The 25656-nt window shown below is 46.9% G+C and overlaps 1 protein-coding gene across 2 annotated transcripts in view; it reads right to left on the bottom strand.

The window, feature by feature from the left end:
* LOC143957716 (cytosolic phospholipase A2 gamma-like) overlaps positions 1–25656 on the bottom strand; it is a 138052-nt gene that overhangs the window by 103253 nt on the left and 9143 nt on the right. For both annotated transcript variants that reach the window (XM_077467414.1, XM_077467413.1), the window contains 3 exons: positions 12185–12278; positions 11243–11388; positions 1796–2003 (listed from right to left, as the gene is read on the bottom strand). In XM_077467414.1, the coding sequence (XP_077323540.1) occupies positions 1796–2003; positions 11243–11388; positions 12185–12278 (448 nt within the window). The remainder of the gene's footprint in view (positions 1–1795; positions 2004–11242; positions 11389–12184; positions 12279–25656) is intronic.

The raw sequence follows: 25656 nt of genomic DNA, 5'->3' as shown, positions 1-25656 counted from the left end.
GCCTGCTCTGTAACCAACCCCTCAATACACTCCTTACAAAGTGCCTTGGTCCAGGAATCCCCCATAGAGGCTCTACATGGACACTTCTTCCTAGAACCATGGGGGGGGGTTGCTCGTGGATTTCTGAAATACAGAAATAGAGGGCAGCATAAGTTTAAAAAACACCAGCGCTACTTAGAGGACCACTGGGAGTCCCCAGCCGACTGGACTGCTGAATGTAGTCCGATAGACGATTGGACACCCGAGCGGAGCCATAGAGACCACTGTCTCCTCCACTCTAGATAACATGGCCTTAGTCTCGCTGACTGTTTAGCTAAGGTTACTTAGCGATGTCTCCCCACCGGAGGAAACACCATAACTGAGGGGACGGAGACAAATTGAAGGCGGTGTTTCCCCAAGAGGGCAGGAGCCAGGGTCTCTACGGTCCTGAAAGACGGACTTGGGAAAAGTATATTTTATATGCAACAATGAGACTTCGGACAAGGTGTCTCGTGTACAAATTTAGTTTTTGCCTCAGAACAGTAAAGAGGTTCTGAGGGTTAATTGTGTAGGTTTAGCTTTGACATCAGTTTGGCTGGGCTGTATTAGAGTTCTGTCTGGTCATGTGTACAGTCAAGTGCACATGACAGGCCAGAACCAGGCCTGATTGGATGTTTTTGGAATCAGCACTCTGAGCCAAGCAGTGGGTGCACCTGGCCCCACTGAGGAGTCTGGGAAAGGGTACTTAAGATGTTGAAGTCACGTGTTCTGGGTTCGTTCATGAGGCGATAGCCACCTGTTACTGATTCTGGACCAGGGTAGCCCCGCGAGGGTTCCCTGGTCATGGGAGCGCTTGTCGCTCGGCAATATGCTTCGGTTGGCTAACCCCAATAGACCCGCCTGGTCTGGGGTGGGGATCCGTCTTTGAGTCTGGGAACCGGCTGGTCCGAGGCGCAGTAACTGAGGGAGGATTCAAGGCGTCCGGGTGTGCTCTAGGCTTGGAGGGGCACCGCAGCTCGTGTAAGTGACCGGGGAGGACTCTTTGGAGGAGGGCCAACAAGCTGCCTGGTTGCTGGGTTGTGAAGGACATCAGCGAATCCACAGCTTTTCCCAGTACTGGCAAGGAGACCGAAAACATTCTAGGAAAAGGTTCCTGTTCACTTTCCTTTACAAATCAAGGTCAAAGAATTTACGAGTTCTGGATCAAAGTGCTGACTGCCATAATCTGACTAGAGATTTGTTCAGCTTTGAAGTGCCCAGCTGCGAGTGTCTACTCTCTGGGTGGTGTTAGAGACTCTGATAATTAGCAGTTCAAGGTGCTAGAGTCTTCACCCTTGCCCTCGGTTCCCATACGAGACTGTTTGTTGGATGTTACCCCTGCAAATAAAAACCTTTCTAAAGGACTTTATTGGTGTCAGCGTCTAAAGTTGTTGGGCAATAACCCTGGCAATCCCTAGACGTGGAAGAACCAGCCAAGTGGAAGTAACCGGTAAGCCCAAAAGTCAAGGCTCTATATATCTATAGATCTTTTTTTAACTAAAAAAGGTAGACAGGGGGCGCAATCCACAATTTGACTCAATTTTCCCCACTTCATTGAAGGGGTTTATTGGATTGCAGCGCACCAGTGTATAAATAGATAGTCATTTGAATGCCAGTATTTTGTTTTCCATTAAAAAGCAATAATAGTCTGATATTGATTAACAGAAAAATAAAAAAGACTGATTCCTCCATTATTTAAGAAGCTAAAGTCAAGTTACTTCAGAGCTAAAAGTTCTCCTAGTTTTAAAAACTTGGCCAGGACCTGGCATGTTCGTACTTTATTCACGACGAAGAACACGAATGTATAGGCCCAAAGATCTGTCAGAGAGTACGAGTCTCCAAGAAATTTCTCTTTGATCTTCTGCCATGGCTTTGTCCAATCCCGGTCAGTTTCCAATTTCATTCGCTCACATAACCAAATCTCCAGATCTTTCATGTATGAAAAGTCCGACCAGTTACTTTTAGCATACAGAGAGGACATACACCTGGAACATTAAAGTAGTAAGTTAGGCGTTTCATAGGCAAGTTATTCATTCAACACATTTCTTTTGATGAAATCTCTACCCCATTTGTTTAACCACTTCAACCCGGAAGGATTTGCCCCCTTCCTGACCAGGCCATTTTTTTTTGCGATACAGCACTGCGTCAATTTAACTGAAAATTGAACGGTTTGAGCCCGCCGATCTCTGGACTCTCCAAACTTACCCAAAAACCTCACTACTTTTATTTTACTTGCGGCTAAAAGGGCCATCCCCTTGTGATGGCTCTTCTACACCACCCGCTCTCTCAAGTCCTACAGGGACTGGAACAAGTTTGCCGAATCGAGCATCTCACTGCAATAGTCCATGATACCCTCCCACAGTTTTATAAAATTTGGGATCTATGGGACCATTCTGAACTTAATCCTGGCTCCTACTCCATGCCCTCCAATGATATGTTAAATATCTGAATCTGTGTGCCCATCTGCTAGACACTTACATGATAGCAATGCCCCAACTTGCCACCTCTTAACACATGTTTTTGTAGCCAACTATGACCTGTGACGCAAGTGTCTGCTGTACTGGTAGTGCGATGACTGTACCGATTAATTTCTTCTCTCATTTTCAATTTATATTTTATGCAAATCCCAATGTTCAACTACATACCTTTAATTGTGTATAACTGTTATCCTTTTAATTTCAATAAAAAATTTAAATAAATTGCACGGTTGAGCGGTGTTGTACCCAAAGAAAAATGTATGTCCTTTGTTTTCCCACAACTAGACCTTTTTGGTGGTATTTGATCACCTCTGCAGTTTATTTTTGCGCAAAAATAAGAATTTTTAAAGCCAACCCCCACAATATTTAGTATGATAAAGAAATCATTTTGAAAACTTAGATATTAGTTTAGGCCAATGTATTCTAGATTTTTTTTTTTTACCAAAATTAAAAATAAATAAGTGTATCTTGATTGGTTGAACAAAAGTTAAAGCATCTACAAAATAGGGGAAAGATTTATGGTTCCCCTGCTTTTTTTATACCAGTAATTTGTGATTTTTAGCAGGACTAACATTGCAACAGACAAGCACCACACAGATATTGGTTCTCGCTGTCACGAGCGATCGTGGGTGTCCAGGGGGTCATAGTACCCACACAGACTCCAGGGACACTGTAGGTATGCGCTTGCTACAGCATCTTAAATAGCTGACGTACAGCTACAACGACTCGCCCAGGGGAGCCAACCTGCCATAGTACAAGTGCGGCGGCTGGTCAGGAAGCGGTTAACTACTTTACGGCCTAGTCTGAGTAGTTACAGCAAGCTCATGGCTGAAGCTGCCAACTGAGTTGAGTTATTTTTTCAGCTATTTAGTAAAAGTGATCCAGATGGCTTTTCTACCTCCCAATCGCCTTTACAGTAGCCCCACCCCCTCTTTACTGCCACCTGCAGTGCTTCACCAGCGATCCCCAGACTGCTAAAAGTGTCTCCATCTATTAAGCAGGAGGAGATTGAGAAACATCTATTCCCAGATCTCCCCTGCAAGCCAGGCCAGGAAGACGCATTCTGGGGTTCTCCCAACAAACCGGGGTTCTTTAAGTGACACTTCTGCTCTTGATCATCATTTCTCTCATTTATAAACCTGCATTTATATTCCCATCCACCTTAAACTGATCAACTGATCAAATGTCTCCTTGGTAAGCTTTGAATTTGTGTTACTGCTGTTTAACATCCATTTATAGACCTGGTCACATTATTTTGAGGTTTAATTGGTTTTACCCAAGTTATGGGCTGCTGTATCTTTACAATCCTACCCCCCCGGCCCTGTTGGATTGTGGTGTAAAAAGTTTGCTGAATATTAGCTCCTGATTGATTAATTGGCAAATCCCATCCACACCCACCACAGTATTAAACAAGAGCACTTTTTTTTAGAGGAGATGCATGCCGGGGTTCTTCCAATAAATTAAATTTAATTAGGTGAAAATTCAGCGATTTGCACAAAACAGACAGCAAACTACTGTACTAATCAGCAGACTGCAGGTGACCTCGTTTCCCATTCAGCTCTCCCTCAGAAAACCATGCACTCTACTACTCGTTTTTCACAATGGCAGAATCTTCTTAAACTCACTTTCCTTCACCCCTCAACCTGTACATATCACCCCATTTCCTTCCCTCTTACTGTACACATCACTTCTTCCTAATTTACACACACGGATGCCAAACCATGTCCCCTTATATAAGCATACGCTCACTACCTCCCTTAAACTTCTGCTTCTCCTAGTCTCTGTAGATATATCCACAAACCCTGGGCCTAACTTATTGAATTATACCCAATGCATCTGTAGCGGAAGACATTTTGGATCAAATGTAATACGCATGCAAATTTAGCTTTTGCCTCAGAACAGTAGGGGTTCTGAGGGTTGATTGTGTAGGTTAGGCCTTGACACCAGTCTGGCCGGGCTGCGTTTGAAGTTCTGCCTGGTCATGTGAACGGTGAGGTGCACATGACAGGCCAGAACCAGGTCTCGCTAGATGTTTAGGTATCAGCCTTCTCGGAAACAGTCCGTGGGAGTGCCAGGGCCCACTGAGGAGTCTGGGAAGGGATACTTAAGGGGTGTGGGTCACATGTTCGGGGAGAGGAGTTTGTGAGAGCCCGTGGGGTCTGGTTCCAGGACCGGGGTAGCCCCATGAGGGGTCCCCATCACAGGGTGTTCAATTCTCTGCAACATGTTCCTGTGGAAGGCCCGATAGACCCGTCTGATCTGGGGTAGGGATCTGTCTGTTCGAGTCTTGGAGCCAGCTGGTCCGAGGGAGGATTCTAGGTGTCCGGGTGTGCTCTTGGCTTAGAGAGGCAACACAGCTCATGGAAGTGACCGGGGGGAGGACTCTTCAGAGGAGGACTGGCAAGTGGCATCCTGAGAAGTGCCTGGTTACCGAGATGGGAAGGACATTGACGAATCCACACTTTTCTAGTACCATTGAGGAGACAGGAAACGTTCCTGTTCACCTTTAGTTACAACTTGTCTACAGTCAATGGACTGTTTCAAGTCTTGAGTCAACGCGCTGACTGCCATGATCTCTGGTTAGCGATCTGTTCAGCCTTGAAGTACCCAGCTGCGAGTGGCTACTCTCTGGGTGGAATTAGAGACTTTGCTAGGCCGCAGTTCAAGAAGCCCGAGTTCTTCACCCTGTACCCTCTGTTCCCTAAGAGACTGTTTAAAAAGGTTTTATTTTGCGATAATAACTTCCAAAGAGGACTTAATCTGTGTCAAAGTCATTGGGTATCAACCCTGGGAACCCCTAGACATGGAAGAGCAGGCCGAGAGAAGGTAACTGGTAAGCCCAACAAGTCAAGGCCGCACAGCAAAGGTTGTGGACACTACACATCCATCAGCTCACATCCTCTGGCAGCAGTCACATTAGGCCCCATGCACATGAGACACCGATGCTGTGTTTTCATGCCACGTTTTACATCTATAAGAGTTTGTAAAGATATCATATAGACCCTCCCAAGCTCAGAAAGCATGTATTAACCATTTCTGCAATCTTGATTAGAGTGGATGGGTGTTCAACATGGAAACATGGTGGGGGGGGGGGGGGGGGGGCGACTAGACATTGGTATGCAGGTTTCTCTTTGTGAAAAAAAAAAAAAAAAAAAAAACACGAGACTGTACATGGACACATAGGATAACATTCCATGAGTTCAGGGGCAGTTGGGGGGGGGGGTCCAACTGCCTCTCAACACGTGTTTAACAGCATCCTGTGAGCATGGGGCCTTAGTCCCCTTTCCTCTTCTCAAAACCAGCTTCCTTTTTCCTGTGCCCTCTATCTGCAACAAATTCAGAACCTTTGCCATCATCTTTAATTTAGTGGCTGCAACTGAAAACTGGCTTCATGAATCTGACACTGCCTCTACTGCTTCCCTCTCCCATGGTGGCCTTCACTGGACTCACCTAGACGATGCAAGGGAGGTGGAATGGAAAGCCTCCTATAAATACAGGGGACCAGGTTCTTCACTCTCCACCCTCACTGTCCCTCATCATTTGAAGCTCATTGTACATGTCTATTCTCTTAAATGTCCTTAAGGGCTGTGATCTACCAACTCCCTGGACCACTATCCACTCTCCTTGACAATTTTTCTTCCTGGCTGCCCTACTTTGTCTGAAATTCCCACAATCCTTCTCAGCAACGTTAACATCCTTGTTCATATGAACACAGCTGCTTCCAAATGTCCTAGTCTAAAGTCTTCATTTGACCTGAAGCAATGGGTACAGGCTTCTACTCACTCTGATGGCAACACCCTTGACCTTGTATTCTATCCATGTCCCACCACTCCAACAATCCTTTTCCCTCGCTGTGACCACTGCCTTATTAGTGTTACTCTGTCCCCATCTTCCACCACCTTTCCCTCCAATCACCAGTAAAAACAGTGCCACTTCAACTCTTCTCTGCTACTGACCACATGTCCTACCGCAATCTAGCCACTTCCATCTACAATCGATCCCTATCCTCCACCCTGGACAAGCTTACCCGCCTCACTATACACAGAATCAGGTCCAGACCCCTACAACCCTGGCAAACAGATGACACCAGAAGTCCCAAAAATAAATACACACCACACACACTCTTGATCATCAGTGGCATAAGACTAAAGTCTCAAAGACTTTAAAATCTGCCCTCCAAAAATGCAATTCCTGCCTCCTCCTCTCTACCTTCAACTCTTTGCTTCGTCCTTCACTGCTTCCACCCACTAACTGCCCAGGAGATACTATAGACAAGGTTGCCAAACTTATTTTAACACCCAAACCACCTGTCCCCTGGACCCTCACAAATATTATGGGTCACCCTCTGATTCTATCCTACACATCTTCAATCTTCCCAAACTTGCTAACACATTCTCTAGTCACCCCCATACTTAAGCCTTCCTTGGACCCCCATCAATCTTAACCTGCAACCCATTTCATTGCTCCCTTTTCCTATAAACTCCATGAATGCCTGGAAATAAAAAAAAAAAAAAAAAAAAAAAAGATTTGAAAGAGACAATATATTTCATTACTTCTTGTTAAGAGCTGTCCCTCCCTGGCCACTGTAGCTAGAGAAGCAGCTAATCAAGCATGGTCTGTGCTGGATTAGCAGCAGGGGAGACACAATAGGTCTAATGGACCTTCATGTCTCCATAAAGGACCCATTCTCTGACTATGCCATCACATAGGTTTGGCAGTCCCCTTGAGATAGCAAAGGGGGGGGGGGGGGTAGCATAGCCTGGTAACGAATGGGGGGGTCTATCCATCTCTATCATAATAAAAAATGTAAAAAGTAAAAGTTGCCCTGGGCATGAAGTGGTTAACCACTTGCCAACCGCCACATGTACATACAAGTCATGAGAATGTCACGGCTTGGCAAATGGGCATACCTGTACATCCCTTTGAATTTGGTGCCATGGGGTCACTTGTGCACCACTGGTGGCACATGAGCGGCCCTGCCGTGAGCTCCGCTAGCAGGATCGTGGGTCCTGCAGACTTGATGGGGGATATCTGCGTTAGTTTCACGGAGAGGAAGTGCAGGAAGATGCTAATGTAAAACAAGCATCTCCCTGTTTCGCCTAGTGACACTGTCACAGATCATGGCTCCCTGTGATGGGGAGCTATGATCAGTGACATTTCACTCATCACCACGCCCCCTAACAGCTAGAATCACTCCCTAGGACACTTACCTTCCTAGCCAGCTAGTGGTCACTGACATTTTTACAGCAATCAGTGAAATTTTATAGCACTAAAGGCTGCAAAAATGACAATGGTCCAAAAACGTGTCAATTTCTCGTTTGAGACAGTCTGACAGAAATAAGCGAGGACAATATCTTGTGACCCATGAAAACTAGATGCTACCTTTGGTAAGAACCCAGGGTCCGTCATTAGGATGACGCCGTCGTCTAGAATCTGGAGGAATGGCTCTGATGGAGAGAACTTGAATTTCACCAACCTTATGGGCTGAAGTGATTGCCACAAGTACTGTCTTGAATGTAATCAGTCTTAGAGCGGCCTCTGAGAGATTCAAAATGAGACCCCAAAAAGGCCTTTAGAATGATTGATAGATCCAAAGCTGGGGCCATTTTAACTGACTGGTTTGCATCTCAAGATTGCCTTACAGAATCTATCGATGAAAGGATCTTCCTGTAACGGTTTCTCCAGGTATACACTTAAGGCAGCTATCTGAACCTTAATAGTACTAGGATTTAGGCCCTTGTCCATCCCCTCCTGGAGAAACTGTAGGATATTTGTTGTATCCATGTTTACAACACCTCAGCTATTCAATTTCCTCCAGATTTTCCTGTAAATAGCTTGGGTTTGTGACTAACAAGGTCTGAATCCCCATCAGGCCTTTGCTTCTCAGAATGTCTTCCTCGGTAACCACACTGAAAGGTTCAGCATTGTTACTTGTGGATGAAAAAAGCCCCTGTGACAGAAGGTCTTGTCTGCAGGCAAGTCAGAGGAGGCTGGTCTGTCAACTGTAGTAACATTGTGAACCATGGTCTCTTGGGCCAAAAATGGTGCTACAAAGATTAAACACAACTCTTCCGCTAGAACTCTCAGGATGAGGTTAAAGTGGAAGTAAACTCCCGTATCGTTTTCAGCCAAGGAAGCTGCCATCTTTGCCTCCGTTTAATCTTCAACTGCTATGGTGCTGCACATGTGATTCGTTATGACACCAGCCATTGGATGGTTTGGCTGAGAGCACAGCCAATGTGCGGTTAGCATTCCCGGCATGCCTTTTTTTTTTTTTTTAACTGTTTAAATCCATGGGTTTACTTCCACTTTAAGTGGAGGAAAACACACAAGCCAAGCTGAAGGTCCATGGAGTCTGTAAGGCATCTACTGCCAAGGGGAGATCTCCTGGACATAGCAAGCAAAAATTGGGAACTTTTGCATTCTTTGTTTGCAAATAGGTCCACTACTGGTTTTCCCTAGTGAGATGATATGTGGTTGAACACTTCCGGGGGTAAAGACCAGTCTTGATTTGAAACTAGTTGTCTACTCAAGTCTAGAGTGTTCAGCTCTCCTTTTAGGTGTATTGCAGAGATGGATTCTGCCCACTGCAATATATGCCTGGCCACCAACATTAGTAGGACTTCTGGTGCCTCCCTGCTTGATTATATAAACTACAGCTGTCATTGTCTGAGCAGGCTTTTAGATGGTGAACCTCTATTGTGTTCTGAAAGGCTAGTAGAGCTCTGGAGGATATCTGTTAGCTCATTCCAATTTGGGGAGAAATGTTTCAACTCTGGCATCCATCTGTCCTGGTTCCAGCCTGAAACAAGATGGGCTCCTCAATCCCAGCTGCTCGCATCCATAGTTGATGTTGATGTGACAAGACCCAGAGAAACCCTTTGTTTAAATTCTGTGTCCTTCCACCATCAGAGGGAGCGTTTTACTTGGGAAGCGATACCTCTTCTTCCAGATAGTTACCCGTCTTAACTGTTCCAACAAGAACCTCTGAAGGTCTCTTTAGTGGAACCTGGCCCATTGTACAGCCAAAATAGTTGGTGTCATAAGACCCATAATTTGCCCCCCCATAGGAGTGCCCGCTTTTAGGCATTGTTGTAGTTGCGAAGACCAGAACTCCAGATTTAAGTGGCTAGATCTGGTTTAAAGCCTGCCAAAGAAGCATTCCAAGCCCTTTTTAAGGCTATGTCTGTTCTGCCCATTGGGTCTTTAATGACCTGTATCCTCAAAAGCAAGGTCAGACTGTTGAGACTTTGGACAGAAGCATCTAGTTTTGGATTTTTATTCCAGACCACCTCTGGAATCTCAGCAAAAGGGAATCTTCTTTTAAGGGAATTAGGAAGGAATACTTATCCGGTCCACTCCTTATGGACAAGGACAGGAAGCACGCCATGTATAGGGAATACCTTTGCTTTTTTCCCCCCCAGAGCCCCATACATTTTATCATGTCTGGTCAATTGAATTTCTTCATGAATTTTCAGCGCATCATAAACAGCGCTCAACAGCTCATCTATTTCCTCAAGTGATAGCTTTTATTTTGCTGCTTTTCTAGCTAGAGCCTGATACTCATCCTGTTCCGGGCCTGTCAGAATGCAGGACCATGTGGGGCTAAGCTTCCTGACTGTACGGGGCTCCCCGGAGCTGGGTGTCATAAGGCATGGTGAGGAGGGAATCACAGGTACTCTACTGGTGGAAGCAGACATGTTTACATCTGCAATTAACTGCCAGAGAGATTTAATGGTTGATGCCATCTCATCCTTAAAACAGAAGCCGACTCTCCCTTGGCTCCTTTAAGTAAGCCTACAATACACTGTCTGCATAAGGCTTTGTTAGTGCCCTAATTGAGGAAATAAACTGTCCTTGTGCTCTTTGTGGCCTGACTGGTCTTCCCTTGGAGCTTTCGTAGCCTGGAATAAAGAGATGGACTTAATCGGCAAAACCAAAAAAAAAAAAAAATAAATAAAAATAAAAAAAACCCAGACACACAGTAAAGGCTTCCCCATCAGTCTACTTGGATTTGGCTGGTGCCTGCATCCAGAGTGTCCTGGGGGGGGATTAGCCTCCATGCTCCTCCTCTCGAGCCATGGATCATGCTTCAAGTCCAGTATAGCTGGATGCTGGTCAGGATTTTTAGGCTCAGCACAGGCTTGCCCCTTCCTCTTTGTGCCTCCAGAGACTCGGAAGTCTCAACACAGATTGGTCTGCTCCAGATCAGCTGGATGGGACCCGAGCCCAAAAAAAGCAAAAGAGTTAACGACTAACCTGGAACCGCTAAATAGGACCCAGTACCTTTGCGGCTCCGCTACCTTCAGGCAGCCCCCGAGAGATGTAGTCCTTCTCCTGGTTCCTGGCAACATGTTCCTCTGGAGGAGTAAACACAAGTGACTGACCAGGGACCACCTTTTGAACTATGGCAATGTGTTTCTTGTGTGGATGGGAGGGACTCCATCTTTCAAGGGCTGTCCTGGAAGACAAAATTGTTCCATTTGTTTAGAGCCTAAACAAAAACGCAGAGGTGATCAAATACCACCAACAGAAAGCTCTATTTGTGGGAAAAAAGTCAATTTTCTTTGGGAGCCACATCGCACAAATTGTCAGTTAAAGTGACAGTGCCGAATCGCAAAAAGTGTTCTAGTCTTTGCTCAGCCAAATGGTTTGGGGCTTAAGTAAAAATAAATAAAATTGTATATTAGAAATCCATTAAATGTTCAATAAAGCGTTATACAAAAATTGTAAGAAAACATATATACCATGTTGATCCAGATATCCCACCAATGTAGGTCACGGTACCCAAAAGGTTGAGTTCAGCCAGTTTCGAAATAGTTCCCAGAAAACCAATCATGGCACGGAGTCCACCCCCAGATCCCAAAACTGCGATTACAGGAGGGTTGCAATTCTTCAAAGGAAAAAAAAAAAAAAATTGATAGAACAGCATGAAAACAAGTATGGGATAATTCAACATCTGTGTAAAGCTATAGTACGAGGTTAAAGGTAAATCTTACCTTATACAAGATAATAGTCAAAGAATAAAATGATTGAGAGTTGTACTCTGATCTCTACTCTTCCAAATGTGTGTATGCAATCAGCTGTATACCTGAAACATGGCGCCGTCAAGAAGCCCCTCTTCCTTAAGGTGTTTCGTTGTGAATGGCTTGGCCATAAGGGTTAGGTTTGGGTTATTTTTGTAACTATGGTGAGACATTTTAGGGAAGTGGTGGCTTCTGGACGGAGACATGAGTGCAGCTGTACTATCACATATGGGGTGAAGATTGGAAAATTGTAGAGGCCTCTCTTGCACCTCATGCCCTACACTCCTAAAAGGTGGAGGCAGAGAGATGGCATGGAGTATCACAAGTACCAGAGCAGCTGGTTGGTGGTGCCCGCTCCTTAGACGGGTAGAGCTAGAAGTTGCAGTCTTCAGGACAAGATACTGAAGCAGCTTGGCACCAGAGCAGGAAGTGGTAGTCAGCTTTAGCCAAGCAGAGCAAGTCCAGGAAGTAAGCCAAGGTCAGCAACAGCTGGGCAAAGTAGTCCATTTGCCCATTCCTTACACTGGTGAGCAAGGATGGGCTTCTTTGAGCCAACACCTCATTTCCTCATGGACAGGTGAGAGGAGCAGGTCTGGACCAACACTTACCATTTTACGTGGTTTCAAATTCAAGGTTTACAAGACAAAAACATTAAAGACTTACCTCTTTAACATTCATGCCCAAGGACGAAAGGGTCACCTTTACTTTTCTCATCCTTGCCTCGACAGCTACAGTTTCCCCTTCTCGGCTATCAAGCCTAAAAAAAAAAAAAAAAAAAAAAAAAAAAAAAAAAAAAAAGCGCAACAGAATATAGTTAAAGTTTCTCCGAAGACAAGACTCATTCTGGATAGAATGGAATTCAATAATTGTTTAAGCAAATTAATAGAAATCTCCCCAAAGTGAGAAAATTCCCTCTTAAGTTTTTCTATTAAAGAGGAAGTAAACCCCGATGAGTTTACTTCCTCTTATTCCCTGCAAAGGTAAAGCATAATGGACTACTATGCATCACATCAGATCGTAGTCCATTATGTGTCACTTACCTGACACAGGAGCCAGCGATGTCACCGCTGTCCCCTGTAGTCCGGCGCATCCATCTTCTCAGTGGTCTAGCTGCTCGGCTATCATTTGGCGAAGCCGTCACTCCCACGCATGTGTGCGGCATATTGGCAGTGCGTTCAGTGGGCCGCTCTCTATGGCGCATGCCTGTCTTTCAGCAAATATCTCCTAAACCATGTAGGTTTAGGAGATATTTCTTGGACCTACAGGTAAGCCTTAATCTAGGCTTACCTGTAGGTCAAAGTGTGTTGAAAGGGTTTACAACCACTTTAAAGCAGCTATTCTCAACCTGGGTCCTGTGGAGCTCTAAGGTTCCTCGAGTTGTGGCTCATTAACCTCCCATTTAATGGTGCTTGTATAGTTTCAGGGGCAACACCACTTGGCAGAGCCAGCTGTATGACACGAAGGATGAGCCGACATCCAAGTCTGAACCTAGGATCACACCGAGCTTTGGTCTCTTGGGTAGTGATGGACGAACTTCCGACGGGACGTTTCGCGAACGCGAAACGCGAACGGACACAAACGTTCGCGAAAACGACCGTTCGCCGCGGGCTCCATTGACTTCAATGGGAGGCGAATTTCGCAAACCTTTAGGTCGAATTTGCGGCCACGGGGTAATTATTAGGGGGTAGCACGTAGTCCCACCACCTGGACAATAGCATAATACATGTATGAGGTGAATTTGGGATCGATAACTACAAGCATTTTTTTTTTATTTGGGAAATTGTTCTGACAATTCAGGACTATGGAGCTAATGAAGGCAATGGAGGAGAGGGAAGGTCAGGGACCAGGGTAGGCAAACAAGAGGGTGCAGGAGATACAGAGCACTGACAGCAGCACCGTAATACAGAGCACTGACATCAGCACCGTGACATACAGCGCTGACAGCAGCTCCGTGACATACAGCGCTGACAGCAGCTCCGTGACATACAGCGCTGACAGCATCTCCGTGACATACAGCGCTGACAGCAGCTCCGTGACATACAGCGCTGACAGCAGCTCCGTGACATACAGCGCTGACAGCAGCACCGTGACATACAGCGCTGACAGCAGCTCCGTGACATACAGCGCTGACAGCAGCTCCGTGACATACAGCGCTGACAGCAGCTCCGTGACATACAGCACTGACAGCAGCTCCGTGACATACAGCGCTGACAGCAGCTCCGTGACATACAGCGCTGACAGCAGCACCGTGACATACAGCGCTGACAGCAGCTCCGTGACATACAGCGCTGACAGCAGCTCCGTGACATACAGCGCTGACAGCAGCTCCGTGACATACAGCGCTGACAGCAGCTCCGTGACATACAGCGCTGACAGCAGCTCCGTGACATACAGCGCTGACAGCAGCACCGTGACATACAGCGCTGACAGCAGCTCCGTGACATACAGCGCTGACAGCAGCTCCGTGACATACAGCGCTGACAGCAGCTCCGTGACATACAGCGCTGACAGCAGCTCCGTGACATACAGCGCTGACAGCAGCTCCGTGACATACAGCGCTGACAGCAGCTCCGTGACATACAGCGCTGACAGCAGCTCCGTGACATACAGCGCTGACAGCAGCTCCGTGACATACAGCGCTGACAGCAGCTCCGTGACATACAGCGCTGACAGCAGCTCCGTGACATACAGCGCTGACAGCAGCTCCGTGACATACAGCGCTGACAGCAGCTCCGTGACATACAGCGCTGACAGCAGCTCCGTGACATACAGCGCTGACAGCAGCTCCGTGACATACAGCGCTGACAGCAGCTCCGTGACATACAGCGCTGACAGCAGCTCCGTGACATACAGCGCTGACAGCAGCACCGTAAGCAGCCCCAGGAGGAAGTCAGCACAGCACAGGGATGGTGTGATCCCCTCATAATAAGAACCCCCAGGAGGAAGTCAGCACAGCACAGGGATGGTGGGAGCCCCTCATAATAAGAACACCCAGGAGGAAGTCAGCACAGCACAGGGATGGTGGGAACCCCTCATAATAAGCAGCCCCAGTAGAAATATGACACCGCTCAACCTCTTCAAAGAGGAGGGTAGGGGCATATAGTACGGTGTGCTTTTTTGGGTCAGGGAAGTGAGCCAAATGAATTAAGAAGGTCTGTGTGCTTGATTCCAAAAATTGTTTATAGACATATACATGGTCTACTGATCACATGTGTTGAATTCCTCCGAGATCCATGCCTCATTCATTTTTAGAAATGTGAGGTAGTTAACACTGTGGTGAGCTAGGCGAGTACGCTTATCGGTCACAATCCCCCCTGCTGCGCTGAACGTCCTTTCGGACAGGACACTGGATGAGGGGCAAGCCAACAGTTCGATTGCAAATTGGGCAAGCTCTGGCCAGAGGTCAAGCCTGCCCACCCAGTAGTCTAGGGGTTCATCACTCCTCAGAGCGTCCACATCGGCCGTTAACCCAATGTAGTCGGACACCTGACGGTCTAGGCGTTCCCTGATGCTGGATCCGGATGACACCTGTCGATGGGTCGGCTGAAAGAATGACCTCATATCCGAAGTCACCAACACATCTTCAAACCGGCCTCTTCTTGCAGGCGCTGTTGGATTGGTACCCGCAAATCCTTCTCTGGGAGTGGGAATTGCTCCTCTGCCAGCGCACGCAAAAGCAGAATGCAGCATTTCTCGAAGCAAGGCCTGGAAGTGCTGCATTCTGACAGCCCTCTGCGACGGCGGTAACATTTCCGCCATTTTGTGTTTGTACCGGGGGTCTAAGTACGTTGCCACCCAGTACTGGTCCTTGACCCTCATGCTTTTTATACGGGGGTCCCTATTAAAACACTGGAGCATGAAGGCCCCCATTTGCACTAAAGTGGAAGCGGTGTGGTGGCCTGGCTCCTGCTCATCATCCAGGATAATGTCGTCCTCTTCATTCTCCTCTCCCCATCCTCGCACAACAGGGATCCCAGAAAGGTTTAAAGCATGCTCTTCTTGCTCCTGCTCATCCGCCCCGGCACCATCCTCCTCTGACTCCTCATCAGACTCCTGTTGTTGACTTGTCTCAGATAGAGTAGCCCCCCCTGGGAATTCATCCAGCATTGCGACTTCCTCATCTTCCCGCTCCTGCTCCTCCACAGCCTGATCAATGACACGACGCAATGCACGCTCCAGAAAGAAGGCATAAGGTACCATGTCACTGATGGCGCCATGGCTGCGACTGACCAGTTTGGTGATCTCCTCAAATGGCCGCAGAAGTCTGCATGTGTCGCGCATGAGCAGCCACTGGCGCGGTGAAAAAAAACCCAGCTCCCCAGAACCGTTTCTTTCGCAGAGTTCATACAGGTAGACGTTAACTGCACGTTTCTGCTGGAGCAGCCTATCAAGCATATAGAAGGTTGAGTTCCATCGCGTCGGGCAATCGCAAATAAGACGTCTGACCGGCAGATGGTGTCGCCGCTGAATGTCAGCAAGGCGAGCCATGGCCGTGTAAGATCTTCTGAAATGGGCCGAGATTTTCCTTGCCTGCCGCAAGATGTCCTGGACCCCAGGGTATTTGACAAGGAATCGCTGCACGACCAAGTTTAAGACGTGTGCCATGCACGGCACGTGCGTGATTTTGCCCTGTTTCAATGCGCTAAGCAGATTGGCACCGTTGTCACACACCACTTTACCAACTGTCAAATTGAGCGGTGTTAGCCACTCATCTGCCTGTGAACGCAAAGCTGAAAGGAGTGCCGGGCCAGTGTGGCTCTTTGCTTCCAGGCACAACAGACGCAGCACGGCATGGCAACGTCTCACCTGGCATGTGGAATAGGTTCTGGGGAGCTTGGGCGGTGCAGTGGAAGAGACGCTAGCAGCGGAAAAGGAGGAGGCAGCTGAGGAGGAGAGGGAGGAGGATGGAGTAGGAGGAGGAGAAGAAGAGTCAGGCCTGCATGCAATCCGTGGCGGTAAAACCAAATCTACACGGGTGCCACGGGTTACATGCTTGACGGCCGTCAGAAGGTTCACCCAGTGGGCAGTAAAACTGATATACCTTCCCTGCCCGTGTTTGCTAGACCACGTGTCTGTGGTCAGATGTATCTTGGCACCGACACTGTGTGCCAGAGATACATTCACTTGCCGCTGAACATGGCCATATAGCTCTGGGATGCCCTTCTCTGAGAAATACTTCCTTCCTGGGACCTTCCATTGTGGTGTTCCAATGGCCACAAATTTGCGAAAGGCCTCCGAGTCCACCAGTTTATATGGCAGTAGTTGGCGGGCTATGAGTTCTGACAAGCCAGCCGCCAACCGTTGGGCAAGAGGGTTATCCGGCGTCATCATTTTTTTACGCTCAAACATTAGGCCCACGGAAGCCTGCCTTTTTGCAGAAAAATGTGAGCTTGGCGTGATGGAAGGTGGAGTGGAGGACAATTGTGAGGAGAGAGGAGAAGGAGAAGTAGAAGACGAGGCTGGACGGTGAGAGCCTGCAGTGTGGCTTTGTGTGTTCCGTTGCTCCCACTGGGCTCGGTGATGGCTGCTCATGTGCCTTCTTAAGGCGGTCGTCCCTAGGTGAGTATTGGGCTTACCGCGACTAACGCGTTGACTGCAAAGATTGCAGATGGCAACGCTATTGTCAGCAGCGGACACGTTAAAAAAAGCCCACACTGCGGAGCCATGTGCCGGTGTCCTGGGAGCGCCAGATGTGACCGTACATGGTCGATGACTCGCTCCTGATACATTTGCAGTCTGCTTTGTCCCTGCTGTGCAATGTAAGTCATTGCTGCTTCTCCTCCCTATCTGCTGGTCCATATCTCCCTCTGAACTCCCCTCCTCTTCCTCTCTTGTGGGCACCCACGTGACATCACTAGACACGTCATCATCAACGTCACCTTCCCCACCGCTATAAGTAGAGTAGGCAGCAACACCGGGGACCAACCTCCTCCTTGGGCTGATCTGGGTACTGGCGTCAGACTGCTGAGTAGCGCTTGTTGCTACCTCCTCTTCCTGATCCAATACCAAGAGTGGCTGCGCATCAGAAATGTCCTCTTGATATGGATCGGAAAATAATTCCAGTGACTCAAGCGGAAGGTATGTGGTGGTGGTGGTGGTGGTCGTGTTGTTGGTGGTAGTGTCTTTGGGGGTGCACATAGCAGAGAGTGAAGAAGAGGGTGCAGATCGAGAGGATGAGGAGGGTGCAGAAGAGTAAGGCTGAGCGAGCCACTCAACCAAGTCTGGTGCATCCTTTAAAGTAATTGAACGCACCTTCTGCAACTTCCCACTTTGGCTCAAGCCTGTTGCTCCTGCCCTACCCCTACCACCCCTGCGGAAGGGCCTGCCTCTTCCTCTGCATGTCATTTTTTAAATGACCCTGTGACAAAACTCTTAGTCCCTATACCGCTGAAGGACTGCTGCAGTATAGGTGAGCGGTCAGCAGTGGTGCACGTCAACCCTATCTATTGTGGACCTATAGCGGTCCTTACAGAACAGCAGACTGTACCGCACTCAAGCCTATGTACCGTAGCACCCTATACCAAGTTACCAGTCCTTATAAGAACTTTTGTGGAACAAGCAGGTTGTGTGTTAGTGATTAGCAGACTGTACGTCAGTCCCTATACCAATGAAGGACTGCTGCAGTATAGGGCAGCGGTCAGCAGTAGTGCACGGCAACCCTATGTATTGTGGACCGATAGCGGTCCTTACAGAACAGCAGACTGTACCGCACTCAAGCCTATGTACCGTAGCACCCTATACCAAGTTACCAGTCCTTATAAGAACTTTTGTGGACCAAGCAGGTTGTGTATTAGTGTTTAGCAGACTGTACGTCAGTCCCTATACCGCTGAAGGACTGCTGCAGTATAGGGCAGCGGTCAGCAGTGGTGCACGTCAACCCTATGTATTGTGGACCGATAGCGGTCCTTACAGAACAGCAGACTGTAACGCACTCAGGCCTATGTACCGTAGCACCCTATACCAAGTTACCAGTCCTTATAAGAACTTTTGTGGACCAAGCAGGTTGTGTGTTAGTGATTAGCAGACTGTACGTCAGTCCCTATACCAATGAAGGACTGCTGCAGTATAGGGCAGCGGTCAGCAGTAGTGCACGGCAACCCTATGTATTGTGGACCGATAGCGGTCCTTACAGAACAGCAGACTGTAACGCACTCAGGCCTATGTACCGTAGCACCCTATACCAAGTTACCAGTCCTTATAAAAACTTTTGTGGACCAAGCAGGTTGTGTGTTAGTGTTTAGCAGACTGTGCGTCAGTCCCTATACCGCTGAAGGACTGCTGCAGTATAGGTGAGCGGTCAGCAGTGGTGCACGTCAACCCTATCTATTGTGGACCTATAGCGGTCCTTACAGAACAGCAGACTGTACCGCACTCAAGCCTATGTACCGTAGCACCCTATACCAAGTTACCAGTCCTTATAAGAACTTTTGTGGACCAAGCAGGTTGTGTATTAGTGTTTAGCAGACTGTACGTCAGTCCCTATACCGCTGAAGGACTGCTGCAGTATAGGGCAGCGGTCAGCAGTGGTGCACGTCAACCCTATCTATTGTGGACCGATAGCGGTCCTTACAGAACAGCAGACTGTACCGCACTCAAGCCTATGTACCGTAGCACCCTATACCAAGTTACCAGTCCTTATAAGAACTTTTGTGGACCAAGCAGGTTGTGTATTAGTGTTTAGCAGACTGTACGTCAGTCCCTATACCGCTGAAGGACTGCTGCAGTATAGGGCAGCGGTCAGCAGTGGTGCACGTCAACCCTATCTATTGTGGACCGATAGCGGTCCTTACAGAACAGCAGACTGTACCGCACTCAAGCCTATGTACCGTAGCACCCTATACCAAGTTACCAGTCCTTATAAGAACTTTTGTGGAACAAGCAGGTTGTGTGTTAGTGATTAGCAGACTGTACGTCAGTCCCTATACCAATGAAGGACTGCTGCAGTATAGGGCAGCGGTCAGCAGTAGTGCACGGCAACCCTATGTATTGTGGACCGATAGCGGTCCTTACAGAACAGCAGACTGTACCGCACTCAAGCCTATGTACCGTAGCACCCTATACCAAGTTACCAGTCCTTATAAGAACTTTTGTGGACCAAGCAGGTTGTGTATTAGTGTTTAGCAGACTGTACGTCAGTCCCTATACCGCTGAAGGACTGCTGCAGTATAGGGCAGCGGTCAGCAGTGGTGCACGTCAACCCTATGTATTGTGGACCGATAGCGGTCCTTACAGAACAGCAGACTGTAACGCACTCAGGCCTATGTACCGTAGCACCCTATACCAAGTTACCAGTCCTTATAAGAACTTTTGTGGACCAAGCAGGTTGTGTGTTAGTGATTAGCAGACTGTACGTCAGTCCCTATACCAATGAAGGACTGCTGCAGTATAGGGCAGCGGTCAGCAGTAGTGCACGGCAACCCTATGTATTGTGGACCGATAGCGGTCCTTACAGAACAGCAGACTGTACTGCACTCAGGCCTATGTACCGTAGCACCCTATACCAAGTTACCAGTCCTTATAAAAACTTTTGTGGACCAAGCAGGTTGTGTGTTAGTGTTTAGCAGACTGTGCGTCAGTCCCTATACCGCTGAAGGACTGCTGCAGTATAGGGCAGCGGTCAGCAGTAGTGCACGGCAACCCTATGTATTGTGGACCGATAGCGGTCCTTACAGAACAGCAGACTGTAACGCACTCAGGCCTATGTACCGTAGCACCCTATACCAAGTTACCAGTCCTTATAAGAACTTTTGTGGACCAAGCAGGTTGTGTGTTAGTGATTAGCAGACTGTACGTCAGTCCCTATACCAATGAAGGACTGCTGCAGTATAGGGCAGCGGTCAGCAGTAGTGCACGGCAACCCTATGTATTGTGGACCGATAGCGGTCCTTACAGAACAGCAGACTGTACCGCACCCAAGCCTATGTACCGTAGCACCCTAGACAGACCAAGTTACCAGTCCTGATAAAGAGCTTTGTGGAACAAGTGAGTTGTGAATGATTAGCAGACTGCAGCAGAAGGGCAGCAGTCAAGTATAATATTCTTTCTATATTTGGAAGAAAGAATATTATACGTGTACAAGCCTATTACCGTACCACTGATACCAGTCCTGAAAAGAACCTTTGTGGAACTAATAGTAACAGCAAGTCTTTAAAATTATCCTCACTGCCTGACACACTGCTTCCTGCCTGTCCCTATACAAATTGGCAAAAAAGAGTAGGCTGGAACGATTAGCTGGAACAGCTCTTTTGTGGACCTGATAGTAACAGCTAATGATGATGATGATGATGATGATGAAGAAAGACTAATCTGGCTGAGCTGTCCCTAAAATAGCAGCATACAGCGCTCTGTCCCTTTATCTAAACTGACAAAAGAAACTCAGGCTGCTGACCTAACACCTATACCAGTCCTGAAAAGAACTTTTGTGTACCAAATAGCTAGCGTTTTCTCTGTCCCTACTCCACACAGGATCCTTTCCCTACAGTGACAGAAGAAAGAATGTAAAATGGCCACCGGATCGGGTGTATTTATAGGTTAGGGGGAATGTCCAAGTGTCCATGAGCTGTCATGTCTCAATTGGTTGTCCTGTAACACATGATAAACGTGTCACGAAAGGTTAAAGTTCTTGTATACATTAAACACGTAAGTCCGCCGGGGCGAACGACGGAAAAAGGCGTTCGAACCCGCGGACGGCGAAAGTCGGAAATTCGCCGCGAAACGACCGCCGGGCGAACCGTTCGGCCATCACTACTCTTGGGACTTCAGGCAAATACCTGAACTACTGCCTATCTGGGAGTATCTGTGCATCATAATATAGAAAGCCGACGTTTCCTTGTGAGCTCTTCATCATCTAGACCCTGTCTGGCCATCTCTTGGCTCCACCACACTGAATATATATATATATTAGGCCGATAAGTTGATATTTCTCCCCTCTGGATTTAGGTAAAGGCATCACCAAAATGTCCTGGATTAAGTCATAAAAACACGTGTTGGGCCTTGTCAATACATTAAAGATACAAGATTTATGAATTTAAATTTATAGATTGGCAACACCGTGTCAGCCAACATTTTTATGTCTGTAGCTGGGACATAATTGTGTATCAATGTAGTTATGTGGACATTGCGATGGCTCAGTGTTTGGAGCCATCTACTGACACATTCCGGTAATGCACAGATATGGCGATTTTGAAACAAAAGACTTTCATAGGAAGTGAGGTTTTGGTAAGATGTTTGACCTTTGTTACCCAGGAGTCTGTTCATGGGTAGGTCACACACTGATATGCAGTGCATGCTGGGTAGGGGATAAAAATGGGCTGCAGCGGCCATATTTGGTCTCTTGGGACCACGCTGCCTGCACGGAACCGTGTTGAAGGTTTTTGGACACATTGGCAGACAGTCACCACGGAGAGCAAACCGGACCGTTTGCGAGGAGACTTGAAGGAGCCCGAGAGCTGGTGATTGGATTGACGAGGTTCCGAGGCGCTTGTCGGAGTAGCGGAGGACCGGATCCAGTGACACTGAGCATCTGGCCCAACCCGAGCGGAAGCAAGCTGCAGTTATCGGACCGAAGCCATCACCCCGAACTCTGAAGCAGTTGGTGTTCGGGTTACGGCCCATCTTTTAATACCATTTCACACAGTTAGACTTGAAACTGAGCAACTGACATTTAGTAGGCCTGAGGCCCGGTTCACTTTAGTGCCCAAGTGTGATTACAAGTACTTGGAGTTATACCTGGGAGTATTCTGAGTTAACTTTCTCCACTTACCCCTTTGGATTACAATTACCTGAGGAACCATTTAACCACTACAGCCCCAGACCAACAAACACCTTAAGGACCAGAGGTCTTTTTCCAATTTGGCACTGCGCTGCTTTAACTGGTAATTGCGCGGTCATGCAATATTGCACCCAAACGAAATTTGCGTCCTTTTCTTCCCACAAATAGAGCTTTCTTTTGATGGCATTTGATTGCCTCTGCGATTTTTATTTTTTGCGATATAAATGGAAAAAAAAAAAAAAAGAGCGAAAATTTTGAAAAAAAAAAAAAAAATTCTCTTTTTGTGATAAGAAAAAAAAAAAAAATCGAATAAACTAAATTTTAGTCTTACATTGAGGGCAAAATTTATTCAGCCACATTTTTTTTTTTTTTTACTAAAAAAGTCAATAAGCGTATTTTTGGTTTGCGCAAAAGTTATAGCGTCTACAAACTAGAGTATATTTTCTGGAATTTACACAGCTTTTAATTTATGACTGCCTATCTCATTTCTTGAGGTGCTAAAATGGCAGGGCAGTACAAAACCCCCCCCAAATGACCCCATTTTGGAAAGTAGACACCCCAAGGAAATTGCTGATGGGTATGTTGAGCCCATTGAATATTTTTTTTGTCCTAAGGGATTGAATAAAAAAACAAAAAAAAAAAAAAAAAAAAAAATTTACAAAAAGTTGTCACTAAATGATATATTGCTCACACATGCCATGGTTATATGTGGAATTGCACCCCAAAATATATTCCACTACTTCTCCCGAGTATGGGGATACCACATGTGTGGGACTTTTTGGGAGTCTAGTCGCACACGGCACCCCGAAAACCAATCACCACCTTCAGGATTTTTAAGGGTGCACATTTTTGATTTAACTCCTCACTACCTATCACAGTTTTGAAGGCCATAAAATGCCAAAATAGCACAAAACCCCCCAAAATGACCCCATTTTGGAAAGTAGACACCCCAAGCTATTTACTGAGAGGCATGTTGAGTCCATGGAATATTTTATATTTTGCCACAAGTTGCGGGAATATTACAAACTTTTTTTTTTTTGCACAAAGTTGTCACTAAATGATATATTGCTCACACATGCTATGGGCAGAAGTCAAATGACACCCCAAAATAAATTCTGCTGCTTCTCCCGAGTACGGGGATACCACATGTGGGGACTTTTTGGGAGCCTAGCCACGTACGGGACCCCAAAAACTAAGCACTGCCTTCCGGATTTAAATATAAAATGCTACCATAAAAACTGTTAGCGATCGCAGGGATCAGGCCTGACTCTGCGATCGCTGCAGTTATGCTTTTAGTGTTTTGTAAGTGACAGTGATTGATCGATACTGCACTTGGGTGGGCTGGGCAGAGGGGCAAAACACAGGTGCTAGCAGGTATCTGGGCTGATCCCGCTAACAATGCGTTTTTTGGAACCCTAAACTGCTGGGGACGCTTGTATAGATCTGATCAGATCTTGATCTGTTCAGATTCTATACCACTACAGGAGGTTTATGCTTTGCGGGTGGGTGTTAGCGGTACTGGCACTAACCTAGCGCTGCCTGAGGCGACGCAGACCCTGACCCTAAAACCTAATTGATATCACCCGCTGGGTGATCAGGGGGTTAAACCTTTATTGGGTAATAAATGGTGGGTGCCCTGATGCTATAAAAAGCAAACTAACCAGAGACAGCCGTAACACTTATACGGTGATCAGTGGTGAAAGGGTTAACTAGGGGCAATCAGGGGGTTCAAATTTTTATTAGGTAGTATATGGGGGTCCCTGGCACTATATAAAAACCTGACGGGGAACCTAAATAACTAACTGGCTAACCAGTGTCACCAGTGACACTTATACTGTGATTGCCCCTAGTTAACCCTTTTACCAGCAATCAGGGGGTTAAAATCATTATTGGGTAGTATATGGGGGTACCCAACTCTATAAAAAACTGGCGGTGAACCTAAAAAAAATAACTGGCTACCTAGCGACACCAGTGACACTAATGCAGCGATCAGAAAGATCACTTAGTGACACTGGCAAAAGGGGGTGAAAGGGTTAACTAGGGGCAATCAGGGGGTTAAAACCATTATTGGGTAGTATATCGGGGTACCTAGTGCTATAAAAACCTGGCGGTGAACCTAAAAAAAAAAAAAAAAATAACTAGCTACCTAGCGACACTCAGGGCAATCAGGGGGTTGAATCTTTATTGGGGGGTGATAGGGGGCTACCCTGGACCTAACACTAACTGCCCTGACAGTTTTAACTGTTACAACTGACACTGAATGCAGTGATCAGTAAAGAAATGATCAATGCAATCAGTGACACTGACTGGGGGGGGGGGGGGTGTACCTATGTGTCAGTGTAGTGTTTTGGTGCACTTACTTTTAGTCTTCTCCTCGTAGTCCGGTCAAAAAGACCGCCCCGAGGAGAATGACATCACTTCCTCCTTCCTGTGTAAACAATACACAGTGGGAGGAAGCTCGTCATTGGCCAGGAGCGATCCAGAGGGGGTGGCCAGAAACCAACGGCCATCCCCTCATCACGGATCGCTCCTGGAGGGAACTGGACCACCGTATCCAGCGGGAGGGGATCCGATCGGACCCCCCACCCGCTGGAAGGCAGGCACGTACATCTACGTGCTTGTGCCTGCCTGTGCCATTGTAATGACGTACAATGGCAATACGGCGGTCCTTAAGTGGTTAAGCTAGTGAAGATAGGTAAAGGAGGGATATACTTTAAGTGAGGCCTCACGTAGACTTTAAGTAAGGTGAGCTCCCAGGTCTAGATAATGTTCTTGCACATTGTTTATTGTATCCGACCGATTCATGCTGTACCGACGTTCTACGTTGGGACGACCGTGCAATTCCTGTAATCACTTATTCGTTATACTTTTAGTAAAAAGTATTTCTGGTTAAGAGTAAGAGTGTGTGGTCTACTGTCTTTCCCCACCAGGTGGAGCCAGAGGATCCTGAGGGATTGATACAGGTACCTTATATACTGTTTATATTGTACTGTATTATTGCAGCACAGCTGTGCCAAGGGGACAGAGTTACACACAACGGGGGGTTTCTCAGAAGAGTGCAGGCCCAACGCAAGTTAGCAGATACTTCAGAGGTCAGTGCTACATGTCATGCTTTTATGCTGTAACAAAAATATTTTTTGTACATGTGAAGTTGTCTGTATATGTGCCTAAAAGGTCCCATACAAGTATCTCGTGAGACAACTTATAGAAGGGGCATTTGTACTGCATATACATCATTTTTACCAAAAGTAACTTTAATGACATCCCAGTCCTAGACCGACCACACACAGATTTTCTGCAGCTTTCTGTCTTTAGATTTACTAAAGCCATATAATATATGTCAAACCTTAAGAGTTTCAATTTG

The sequence above is a fragment of the Lithobates pipiens genome, unplaced genomic scaffold (assembly GCF_037356315.1).
Source record: "Lithobates pipiens isolate NorthernLeopardFrog02 unplaced genomic scaffold, aLitPip1_a1.2 Scaffold_55, whole genome shotgun sequence".
NCBI classification, from domain to species: Eukaryota; Metazoa; Chordata; class Amphibia; order Anura; family Ranidae; genus Lithobates; species Lithobates pipiens.
The sequence above is the reverse complement of the archived record's forward strand: the minus strand, read 5'-3'. Positions and strand labels throughout refer to the sequence as shown.